Consider the following 12,947-nt stretch of genomic DNA (forward strand, 5'->3'; position numbering starts at 1 on the left):
AGTCCAAAAAATAATATATCTAAAATCCAAAAGATAATTATCTAAGGAACAAAAGATAATAGATAATATCTGATTTTATTCTCATTTAATTCCAAATCAAAAATAATTATGATTTATTCAATTTAGCATTTATAGCAATAAATGAAATCATCATTATATAAGTCATTTAATTTAAAATAACATAATTTGTAATTACAATTAATATATATATTATCCACAAATAAATTAAAAAATTAAAATAATTTCCTAACACCTACATTTTGATATGGCAATATTTAAATATGAAGCTGCAAGAATCACCAAACAAAATATTTTCAATCTAAAATGTCATAATTGCAGAACGAAGGATAATTAGATCATAAGAATAAGAAAAACAATTGAACTTATTATTTCAAAAAGAAATTATATGTTTTAACTTCTAATCACACAAAGATTCAAAGAAAAACTCCTTTTCCGTCGCAGCTACACCTTGATGCCATTCTAAGGGCCTGCAAATAGATACAGCCACAAATAGATACAGCACCGAATAAGATGCCAAACCAGAAATGATGAATACAAAAATGATATATACATGGACAAATCAAATTAATCAATATACACAAATATAGAACAAGATTAAGTTGACAATACGAATGAAAAGGCATGCAGTTTTTCACATAAAGTTCATAAACTGATCAATTATTTCCTAGGAACAAAAAATAAAAGAATAAAAAAGTGGCATAGTCAGAGAAAATGGAGATGAAAGAACGAACCAATGAAGAGCCAGCAATGCTGCAGTTTTGGGTGGTGCTGTGATCGGTTGTCTTCCCTAAGGTGACCACACAATCTAGGGGGAGTACCAGAGACACCATCAGTTGTATTCTCCAGCAATAACTCCGGGCCGCACTAGTGGTGCTGCCAATTCTTGGGTGTGGTTGTGGCTTGTGGGTCTAGGCAAGTGAAAAACGCAAGAACAGGAGGACATCTGGATGAGGCTAAGAGCTTCCTGCTTCAACCTTTTGAGAAGAGAACCCAGAGAAGAGAGCAGCAGAGCAGCCTGTAGACTCTTTATGGTAGTGTTGTACTGACTAAATTTTGAAAATAAATTGACCTGACTTGAGTTTATTTATTTATAAATTAAATCTCGTGTAATAATTGTGCAAAAATTGAATTGACTTCAAAATCAAATCTAATGTGTGAAATATATTAATTACGTTAAGAATGATTAAATAAATTATTTATTTCATTCGGCAAAATAAGAGTTTATGCATGAGTTGACTAGTTTTTGCACGGTAGAATTGTATAGTCCTTTTTGAGGTAACTCGATAACTGTAAATTTGTATAGTGAGAAATGAACTAAAATTAATGTCTAGTGATAATAAACGTTACTTTTTGAAAAAATAAAATATATGATGATGAACAATGTAAAATTTTGCACAAATGACAATGAAGTAAAATGGATCTCTGCCGATGTTACATATTAGTTTGAAAAACATAAAATATATGATGAATACATATTTTGTTGAAATCATTATTTAATAAAGATAAATCATAAAGAAAGTACCAAGATCTTGCAATTTACTGTTAAAAAAAATTGAAAAAGCAAAATATAGACACCAATATTTTAAAATTAAAAGCCAACAAAGTATATAACTTTTATTTTAAATTAGTTACCTTAAGATATAATTATTTGAGTAACATAGACTAGAGAATCATTTTCAGTATAATTACTCTCATAATTTTTTATTGAAAAAGGATATTTTGGTAAAGTAAAATAAAATAAAAGTATAAATTGGATCAAAATGTAACTACGGTTGAATTAAAACACCTAGAAAATGGTGGCTAAAAAATTTTAATATGGAAGTAAGATGAGTAATATACTTTAACATGGTAATTTTTTGTGTTTTTTAAAATTGTGGGAATATACAAATCGGACCCTCTGATTTGTGTTTAAAAAGTGGAAAAAAATTCAGAATACACAAATCGGAGGGTCCGATTTGTGTTAAAAAATTGAAAAAAATTTAGAGTAGACTATGCGAGTTGTTTGATTTTAAAATTTTACTTAAGAAATCGTATGGTCCAACTTGTGGTTGGGCAAATATGAATTTCAGAAGCTAGAAAACGGACTCTCCGAATTGTTTGTTGTTGTCAATCTTTTTCATGAAATGGAATATCCAACACAATTCGGACCCTCCGAATTGTTCCATTGACACCACATAATCGTAAAGCACCTGTATTTCCCATATCTGAGTTCAACACCACCGTTACTCCCATATTCAAATTAAAAAGTGGAAAATGGTACCTTGTGCAATTCAGAGAATAGAATTTCCATCCTGAATTAGACACCATTCTTCGTTGACTTCTCTTTCCATCATTTACCCATGTGTGCAGCTGTGCGAGGCAGAGAAAAGCTACAAACCATCCTCTTGAATACTTAATCTTGGTGCTCCTCCTCAGCCGCTTCAGTCACCCCAATTGATTCATTGTGCAATGTGCACAATCTCATTTGTGACAGAAACCTTGCTATTGTACTTTCATTTAACGATATTTAAAAAAAAAAAAGAGGAAAAAAAAATCAAACAACAATATTCACTATATCAGTAACAAAAATAGGAGGAAGATAAGACTTAATAAAAGCTTTTCTTTGACTTCCAACAATAATTATTAGAGTTTAGAAACATTAAAAGATAATAACAAAAATAAAAATAAAAAAGAGAGAAATGTGAGTGTTGGAGGAGGGGGAGAGCTACCAGACCTGGACCTGTATATCTACCAAAACAAAACAAAATTTGAAAACACGTCCTTAAGAGCTCTCTACGTGCAAAGCATAATTGGAGGAGGCAAAAAACAAAAAAACAAAACAAAACAAAGATCATACATAAATATTTAGAGGCCTCATGTAAGGTAACCTCTCCTTGGCTTATAATAGTTCATGTCAAATCAAATTATTACAATATCTGATTTTTTTTTAAAACTTGAATAATTGAAATATGTTGTTAATTATTACCTCAAGAATGCATTTTATAAACAATAAATAAAATAAAATTTCAACATACGTTTTTTATGATATATTTCAATAACACATTGTATTAAAACCTTAAAATCTTCAATCATATAATTTTTTGAAATTTATTTACTGTTAAATTTAACAGAGTCATCTTGTCAAATAGGCCATTCAATAGACCAAATATAAAATTGAAAGAAAGAAGGGCGTCTTTACACATTTAGCCGAACTCCTTTATCTTTGCGGGAGAGTACAGTCATTGCTAATTGGAACTTCCAACTCTTTGATCAACAAATTTATTGGAGTCATTTAACGGATAGACACCACACTCTTTGATCAACAAATTTAAATCTTTTTTTCCCTGAGCCATGCCACTGCTAACAAAGAATTCAAAGGTGAGTTTTGGTTTATGTCCGGAGGAGGCAATCTTATTATTCAATTGGTCCAGCTTGATCACATCGAAGATTCTGTTGAAGTTATACGTCATATAAACATGATCTGAATGCCCTTCCACTGGAACGTGACTTAAAAATAATATGCCAAGCGAATACTTGTGCATTTTTCCATCTTCCAAGTAGCATCTGCATTTAATATCAAGCTCGAAATCCAAACTGTGCGAAGAGAGAACAATGCAGAGAAGTGAACCAAAATAGTAACTGGAAGGAGGAGCAACTTCAAAAGTAATAGAAGACCCCACTGCCCGATATGTGAACCACTCTGGTACTCTGGAGTCCGGGTAACAAATTTTAAAGAAGTCACTTCTCCAAACTACAATGTTTTCTCTTCCTACTCCTCTCCTCCTAAATTCACATTCATATGCCTGTTTTCTTACATGTTGAAGGAATGAATAAATACAGTTCTCCACATCCAAATTCACACAATTCTGCAACGAAATACTTACGCGTTTTTCTTCTTGTAGCTCATAACTAAATAAACCAAATGCTACTTTTTGCAGCAATGTGCAGTTTAGGGCCTTCAAATGTCGAATGGATGGAGGAAGCTCTGGCCAATATTGAAGCATCTTACAACCTATTAATGAGAGTGTTTTCAGATTTGGAAGATGCTTGATGCTCCCAGGCAAAGTCTCCACATGGCTTCCATCCAACTGTAACTTTTGTAACGATGATAAGCGGCCGACATTTCCAGGGAGTTCAAATAGACTATCACAGTTCACCAGAGACAGGTTTTGCAATGATTGCAAGCCATCAAATATATCATGTAATTTCTGCTTGGAAACCACCCTTCCACATTTAAAGAGCGAAAGTTTCTCAAGAGATTTCAAGCGAGACCACCCGTCTGGAAGATTCTCAAGTCTTATCCCACAAAGAGATATCTCTTTCACTTTGGTGAAACGCCCAATAGATGGGTGCAATACTTTGATGCCAGTGTGGCTTAAATCCAAGTATTCTATTTCTTCTGAAGATAGAGCAAATTCTAACAAATTTGAGCAGCCAGCAACGCACAGGTGCTTAAGAGATCTTGAATGCTTCTTGTTTCCGAGCATTTCAAGCTTAATGCAATTCAATAGATCCAAAAGCTCAAGCTTGCCAAGTGATAAAATAGATGGATGCACATGGGCCAAACTTCTACAGTTGGACAGCTGTACACTTTTAAGATTTTTTGCTTTAGAGAGATCTGGGAGTTCAACCAACTTTTGGCACCCAGTTAGATCTACTTCCTCTAAATTCACAAGATTCTACGAAAAATCAAATGGAGACATCAAAAAGGCAAATCATTAGAGACGGGAGGAAATCACAACCATTTTCAAGCAAAAAGTTAAAAAAGCATATACTATGTATATATACAAACCTGCTTTCCATCCCATAGTCTTGCAAGTTGACTGTTCTGAATACGGAGGGTAACAAGCTTCTCGGGACAAAAGTTTGATGGCAGAGTCGGCAAAGGGTACGCATGCCATTCAAAGTACCTTAATGGCTTCAACCCTATAGGAAGCTGCAGATTACTTAATTTACCATGCTTCTCTGACGAGTCATACAATTTGAGCAATCTTAATCTAGACATCTTTTTGAATGTGTCAGCACTCAACTGTAGATCATCTATATGAGACATATCTAACATTATGCTTTCAATTGCATCAGTTCCCTGATAAACAAAAGAGAAATAAATCAAATCAAAATAGTGTCCAAGAATTCATCAAGGTATATACGTGTTCTACTAAATAGTCTTCCTGAAAACAATTGTGTATCCTTACCTTGTTGTTTCCCAAAACATCCCTAATATCATTATAGTCCCACAAACGGCTACGATATTCAGGATTTTTGATAGATTCTTTGCGAACAATTTCCAAAGCCATTTCATGGATCAAGTCATGCATCCTCAGAGAATTATCAGATATAGCTATTAGAGACTTATCATGAAGGGACCTCATGCCATTAGCTGCATCGAAGCCACAACTTTCTAACAGACTAACTACGTGTTCTTTAAGGAATCCCTTAAAAAAACATGCAATGTCTAGAAAAATTTCTCTCTCCTCATAATTTAATCCTTCATAGGTCAACCTTAATACATTTTGAATTGGTGCGTCAGGAATCTTCTTGATGTTTCGCAATGCACTATCCCATTCAGTTTCACTCTTGGAACGAAGAAAAGAACCCAACACTTTCAAAGCTAATGGTAAACCTTCACAATATTTAACTGCTTCCCATGATAGATTTTCATATCCCATTTTCGGATGGTCTTGATTGAATGCATTCAAGCTAAACAATGTAAGGGAGTCCTCAGAATTTAACACCTTCATCTCATATATTTCTTCATCTTCCCATTGAGCAAATACACTCTTGTCTGTAGCTGTGACAATGATCTTACTACCTGGACCATAACATTGATGCTCCCCAACAAGGTATTTTAATTGCTTTGAACAACTCACGTCATCAAGAACTATGAAATTTCTTTGACTGCGGAGCCTTTCCTTAGCATTGGTGGATTTTCTTGTGCTGTCTTTGCAATTATTTTCCTGCAACAACTCTGAGTAAAGTTCATTGCGTAATTCATATAGCGAATGTCCATATTTTTCTGATCTTTCTCTAACATCTTCCAAGAAGCAGGAACCTTCATACTGATAAGAGTATTTCTCGAATACAAGTTTTGCTAGAGTGGTCTTTCCTATCCCACCCATGCCCCAAATTCCAATCATTCTTGTTTGGACTTCAAGGACTTCTCTTAGCGACGAATCTATAGCTTTAAGATTTCCGTCAATACCTACAAAACTTTTAATATCATTCGGTGGGTTGTGATCAATCAGCTTCTGCAAAACGTCTTTCACAATCTTTTGAATGAGCTCAGACTCATCCCTACAATAGTTCAAAGGAAAAATACATAAGGAGCAAATTATATTTCCTGCATACGGTATAACCAAATCAGCAATAAACAAAATTGAACTAAAAGTTAAACAATTATCGCACGCTATAATTCATCATCTGAATAGAGATTTCTCAATTTACAATTAAAAGTACATCGTTAGTTTGTTACCTGCAGGAGCTGGAGACCCACCCAGATAAATTTGCTGCTTCAGTGAGAGCTTCCCTCCATTTCTGAACCTTCTTCATGCTATTATTTTGTAACTTCTTTAATGCTTCACTGTAACTTCCAAGCTGCTTCCGCACATGTGATCGATCTATTTTATAGAACACAGGAACAGCAACCAGTCCATTTTCTTTACTGCACTCCATTATTTTCACAAGCTCTTCCAAGCACCACTTTGAAGAAGCATAGTTCTCCGAGAACACAACCACCGATACGAACGACTCTTCAATTGCTTGGTGGATCGAAGCAGAGATCTCATTTCCCTTCTGAACAGTAAAATCCACGAAGGTCTTTACCTGCTTTCGCGACAGAGCTTTACAAAGATGGGAAGTGAAACCGTTGCGTGTGTCTTCGCCTCTGAAGCTCAGAAACACATCATACTTTGCAGCAGATAACAGGCTATTAAATCGGGTCGGATCAGAACAATCAATCCGCTCTGTTTTAACATCAACTGGCGGAGGCGGAAGAACAACAACTAAACTGTCGCCGTTGACTTTGGAGTTTTGTTTGACTGTCTTCTTGGTTTTTAGGGTTTCGGTGGAAGCGGGATTGCGATCCAAATTGAAATGGTTGCCAGGGAAGACGAAGAGCCTTATGCGAGCGGTTTTAGGGGAATCTCTGTAGAGATTATCATACTCGAGCATCATGTTGTTCAGGTCGTTGTCACCGGTGACGGAGATGAGGGCATCGAGTTCATCGTTGGGGAGTAGGTACTTGAAGCAGATGTTGCCGGCGGCGTCAAAGAGGGCGGAAAGTTCGGCGAGCATGGCGGTGAAGTCGATTCCACGGTTAACGTAGAGGATCTTGTTGAGGCCACCGACGTAGGAGATCTTGGTGTCGTTAAGGCGGCGTTTGATCTCGCCTCCGTAGGTGCATAGAAACTTCGCGTCGTAGTTTTCCATGTTGTGATTTTTGTCTTTCTGCGTTTCCACTGTGCAATCTAGAATGCGCCTGTGGTGTGTTTGGTAAAGGAAATCTTTCAAATATTAAATAACCCCCTTTTTTTTTCTTTTTCCTATCAGCAATGAAGTTACCTGGAAGCTTCTCAAATTGATTCGTGCTCTTTCTCTTTAATTTCTTTTCATTTTTAATTGATTTTCCTTGCGTGCTTACCTTTTATGAGTCATTCATTTCAGTATTTCACTAGTTTTGTTAGCTTTTCTTTCAATAATTGCTGCAATAGACAAAATGAATGAGGAGATGCGGGATTTGCGTTTGGATCTATTGTGAAGGTAAAGTAACTGAGCGGGTATTTTTATTCTTTAGATCAAATTTTCATTATTCGCGTTTTAATGACAAGTGATTTTGATTGTACAAGTTAATGCTGATACTACTATCTCTTTTGTAAATGACTTTTTAAAAAGTGTTTATTTAAATTGATGTTGCAATTGTCTGCGATTGTTGCAGCTATGCGAAGCACCGGCCAATTAACACAAGAAGAAGAGTACCCTGTACAGGTTAGGTGTCAATCTTAGATGGGCCTAAAAAGTTCTAATAGCACAAGTGAGGTATAAAGAATTATATTTTTAATCAATTTGGTGTCTATGGATTGCAACAAGTAGCAAGAATTATATTTTGTAGGAAATGAGTGTTTTAGTTATCTTATCATTATTTAATACTAATTAGTTGTTCTTGTTGCTACCTTTTTTTTAGAATAAAGTTGCTTTGAATTTTGCTGTATGTTCCGTTTGTTAGCTATTAGTTGATATGTAAAAATGAGATTTCACGTACAACCGGCAAGTATATCGGGTCGCATCAAGTAATAAAACTCACTAAGAGTGAGGTCGATCCCACGGAGATTGGTAGATTAAGCAACTTTAGTTAAATGATAATTTTAGTCAAGCAGACATGGTTTTGATTTTATGAGCATTGTGATTTTTGAACATAATTGCAGGAATTTAAATGGCAAGGAATTTAAAGAATTAGAATCTAGAGCGAAAATGGAAGCAAATAACTGAAACTTAAAATGCAAGAAACTTAAATGACATCAAAAATAAATTGCAAGGAATTAAAGGTTGCAGAAATCTAAAGAGCATAAGAACAAAGAGCAAGAAATAATGAGACAAAATGTAGATGACAAGATTTATAAATTGCAAGAATGTAGAAGGAAAACGGGGTAGTAGGTGTTCAAACAACTAAGAGCAAAAGAAATGAGAATTAATGATGGAAAGGATCATTAGGGATCAGAGATACAAATTCTCATGAATTGATGTTGATCAGTTCCTTCTCAATCATGGGTATAGATCCATGGCAAGTGGGTAATTGAATCCCAATCTCTTGGTGATCCAATTTCTCTCAACATAACCAATTGCCACTCTCGTGATCTAATTGTTCATGAGAAGAGATGAAGCTCAATTTCTAATCCAAGCCACACAATTTCCAGAATCTCAACTTAGGGAGGTTACATCTCACATACCAACCAAAGTGTATTGATTAAGGAGATTATGAAAGAATGAACTCTAAACTGAACTGTGTGGTTCATTTCTCAAATTCACCACACAATTCATATAGATTAACCCCTCTCTCGATGGTGATTAAATCTTTGAAGAACAAGAGTTTCCTCTTGGATTAACCACTTGAATTGAGAAGGAGAAGATGATTTATCAATGCATTCAAACAAGCAGAGCTCTTCCCCCTGATGAAAGTGGGGTTTAGTGAATCATAGCTCCAATGTCAACAACAATTGCCATAAATGAAAATTAAATCAAGTGTCAATGAGGATGAAAAAGAAGAAGAAAATGCTTAAAAACTCAAAAATGAAGAGTTCCAAGAAGAACCAAAATAGCTTTCCGGTATTCTCCCGGAAAATGCAAGAGAGTTCTCCAAGTAAAAGTGCTAGTAAGTAAAAGTCCCTAAAAGTCTAGAAAAAGTGTCTCCAAAAACAAATAATTCCCAAAGTACAGACTCTTTCTCTATTTATATTAGTCCTAAAACTCCTTCAAAGATCTTCAATTGGGCTAGCAATGTGGGCTTTCTCTTTGTTGAATTCTTGGCTCAATGGAAGAAGTGTTGCTAGACATGGAAAAAGGAGTTCATTCATGATGCTTCTGGCCCAATGGCTTAGCGTTTTTGCCAATAACGCTAGCCTTAATGCACGTTGGCAACGTGCATTGTGTTTTCCTGGGAGTGAGCTTTGAGACTTGGGCATTGCTAGCCCAAGTTGTTGCTAACAACTTGTTTTCCTTTTTCTTGACTCTACATTCATGCTTAATGTTGCCCAAAATTTGAGTATCAATCCTCTGCTTCAATATGGACTATCATACATAATTGGAAAGCTCAGAGTGTCTTCTTTCTAATGCACTTGGAATCATCTTAATTGGAGTTTTGTAGCTCAAGTTATGCTTCCTCCAAGAAAGTAAGGTCAGGCTGCCAAGTTGTTGCCGAACACGCCTCTTTCTTCTCAAGTTGGCAACGTGCCAAGCCTCCCAAGGCTGAAACATGGGGCTGGCGTTGTCCTCAAACACGCCCCCTTGTTGGCACGTTGGCAACGTGCTCGTGCTCCCCTCCAGGGCTGCTTTCTAGCCTTCAACTTTGCTTGTCACATTACCTTAGAAAACGCCTTTAGAAACTGGCGTTGGCAACGTGCTCGAGTGCTTCTCAACATAGCTTGTTACGTTGCCTTGGGACACGCCTTTGGAGGCTGGCATTGGCAACGTGCATGCTTCTTCCCCTGGGCAAGCTTTCTTGCCTAGCGTTGGCATTGGACACGCCAATACATCCTCAAGTTGGCAACGTGCTCGAGTGAGCTTCTCCAGGGCTGCATCCTAGCTTGGCTTTGGTTGCTACGTTGCCCCCAAACACGCCTTTGGAAGCTGGCGTTGGCAACGTGCTCGAGCCTTCCTCAAGGCTTCATTCTTGTTGCTTGGCGTTGTCCTTGAACACGCTTATGTTTCCTGGCGTTGGCAACGTGGGTGGAGATCCAAGGCTTGGTGCCTTCCAAGCTTTCCTCCCTGGCGTTGCCTCTAAACACTCCAATGAAGTAGCACGTTGGCAACGTGCTCGAGCTCCTTCCTGGCCCAAGTTCTTCTAGCTCAGCGTTGCCTTGAACAACGCCTATACTTCCCACGTTGGCAACGCCCTCGAAGCTACTTCCTGGCCCAAGTTGGCAACGCCCAAATGTGCACTCCAGGGTTGCTTGGCGTTGCCTTCAAACACTCACCCTTTCTCCAAGTTGGCAACGCCCAAATGTGCTCTCCAGGGCTGCTTGGCGTTGCCTAGAAGCACGCTCTTGTTCCTGGCGTTGGCAACGCCAACAACTCCTCTTCTTCTTGCCCAGTTTGCTTCTTGGCGTTGCTGCCAAGCACTCCAATGTAGCTCCAAGTTAGCAACATGCATAGTTCTCACAGGAGACTACTTTCTTGCAAGGTTGTTTGTTCTCTTCCTGAAGTAAGGTTTCAATGGCGTTGCCAACTTGAATCCCAAGTTAGCAACGTGCATATTGTTATTCTTGAAAGAGTTGTTAGCCACTTGCTTGCTTCATTCTTGCTTCAATGCTTTCTTGTTTCATCACCTATCATTAACAAGGAAAATTGCTTCAAAGTCTTACCAATCCATGCAATCAATTTCATAAGATTCATTCATACTCATGCATTTATGTATTCCTTAGATCATTTGCATGAATTTGGCTACAATCGACATGGTCCTTAGTATTCTCATGCATGAAGACAAAACTCATAAAAATACTTGTTTATTTAGAGAAAATGAGTGAAACTAAACTAAAACCAACTAAACTAACTAGCTAATATAGCAAATATGCAAATGCATCACAAGTCAATGTTTGTAACTACTGCTCCTCACTCCCACAGTAGTATATTATCGCTAACTGTTTGTTCTATATTAAAAAAAATGAATAGGGTTCTTTGCTTTTCACTTCAAGTCTTCAGTTTTTGGTTATTGTTTTTGTTTTCCTGTATATTATTTCAGGTATATTAGGATGCGTTGCAGCTTAAAATGAATTACTTGCTGGAAGAGAATGCAAGACTCAAGAGCTAGCAACATCAGACATGCATCTACGTTTATATACATACATGCATACATTATATTACTCATTTAGATCAGATTTTCACTCTTCGCATTTTAATTACAAGTGATTTTGTTTGTTTATGTTTGCTTTTATGGTGATACTGCGATCTCTTTTGGTGGATACATGATCTAGTAAATGTTTAGTAAAAGCTTATAGTAGCAATTGTAAATTGTAATTATGCATCTTGTGCTTATTTTGATTGCATAAGAATTAGAAACAAGCGTGAAGAATTTTTTGTCATTTGTCAAAGAAATTAGGATGTGTGTAGTTTAGATCAGATTTTCATTCTTCGCATTTTAATCAAATTAAGTCTTTACTTCTATTTTTTAAACAGTGTTCTTTAAAAAAATTTAGTCTACTTTTTTTTAAACAGTCTTTATGTATATTTATATATGTATTCTTTTTAAACTGTGGGTTTATGTTCTTATTAAACTTCATGCCTTATTTATGACAATGAACGATGCAAAAAGCAGAGTTGAAAGAAATAATTTTTTTTCTTTTTCAGTGAAAATAAAAAAGAAACGTATTTTCAAAAAGTAATTATGTTATTTGATTAGTAGCTAAGATTGTGCATATACTTCAGTAATATGAGATTGGCGGAAACTTGCACAGAAGGTGTTTGTGAAATTGACGAGATTGCGACACGGAAGGAGAGAAAGTATGAAAGTGTATGCCTATTGTGGTTCAAATGCTATATGCATTGTGGATAGTAATGTTGCAATATGCAAGTGTCTGAAAGGGTATATTCCCAATCCCAAGTTTCCTAGACCACAAAATATGTCATATTGGTCCAATGGTTGTGAGAGAAAGGTTGCACTGGGTTGCAATAACACCAATGGCTTCTTGAGGTACACAGGCATAAAATTGCCAGACACATCTTCTTCATGGTATAGTGAGACAATGAACCTCCAGGAATGTCAAAAGTTTTGCCTGAAAAACTGTTCTTGTTCATCATATTCAAGTTTTGATATTCGTAATGGAGGAAGTGGTTGTCTAATTTGGTTTCATAATCTTACTGACATTATACAATTCTCACAAGGGGGTCAAGACCTTTACCTAAAAGTCCCTTCTTCAGAATTGGGTACCTTTCTTTTCTCCCTTTAGTTTCTCTCTATTTTGATTTATTGTGGATTTTGGAATTATTCTAAGGTAACTAATAGTATTTTGGATTCCATTGCTATGTCTCACCTATGGTTTGGATAATATTTTCTCTCCTATAGATTTTGTGCATACTATAATTTTGGTTTTGGAAACAAAAGTACAAACACTATAAGTAGAATTGGGTAGTTTTGTAAGTTTGAAAACTGGAAAGGTGAAATAAACTAAGCATTTTTGTATTGTAGCTTGAAATGCCATGCTTAAGAAGAGAGAGAATACTGTACTTGAAACAAGATCTTC

At 36.2% G+C, this 12,947-nt stretch overlaps 1 protein-coding gene across 7 annotated transcripts; it reads right to left on the minus strand.

Moving 5' to 3' along the window:
• Nucleotides 1-288: 288 nt before the first annotated feature.
• Nucleotides 289-7,560, minus strand: LOC107465397 (disease resistance protein RPV1). 7 transcript variants are annotated; one of them, XR_008002571.1, is made up of 7 exons: nucleotides 6,473-7,560; nucleotides 5,196-6,294; nucleotides 4,793-5,086; nucleotides 3,200-4,679; nucleotides 2,282-2,502; nucleotides 753-1,067; nucleotides 289-488 (listed from the first exon to the last, which is right to left on the minus strand). XR_008002571.1 is itself a non-coding variant. In XM_052253886.1 (4 exons), exons 1-4 carry the CDS (start codon nucleotides 7,426-7,428, stop codon nucleotides 3,246-3,248), a joined length of 3,783 nt encoding a protein of 1,260 aa, XP_052109846.1. In that variant the 5' UTR covers nucleotides 7,429-7,560; the 3' UTR covers nucleotides 3,139-3,245. The 7 variants fall into 7 exon arrangements, 1 of the variants encoding a protein (XP_052109846.1); XR_008002570.1 differs by having other exon boundaries at nucleotides 753-1,036; nucleotides 2,282-2,510; XR_008002567.1 differs by having other exon boundaries at nucleotides 2,282-2,510.
• Nucleotides 7,561-12,947: the final 5,387 nt, after the last annotated feature.

Source organism: Arachis duranensis, chromosome 9 (assembly GCF_000817695.3).
Source record: "Arachis duranensis cultivar V14167 chromosome 9, aradu.V14167.gnm2.J7QH, whole genome shotgun sequence".
In the NCBI taxonomy this organism is placed as follows: domain Eukaryota; kingdom Viridiplantae; phylum Streptophyta; class Magnoliopsida; order Fabales; family Fabaceae; genus Arachis; species Arachis duranensis.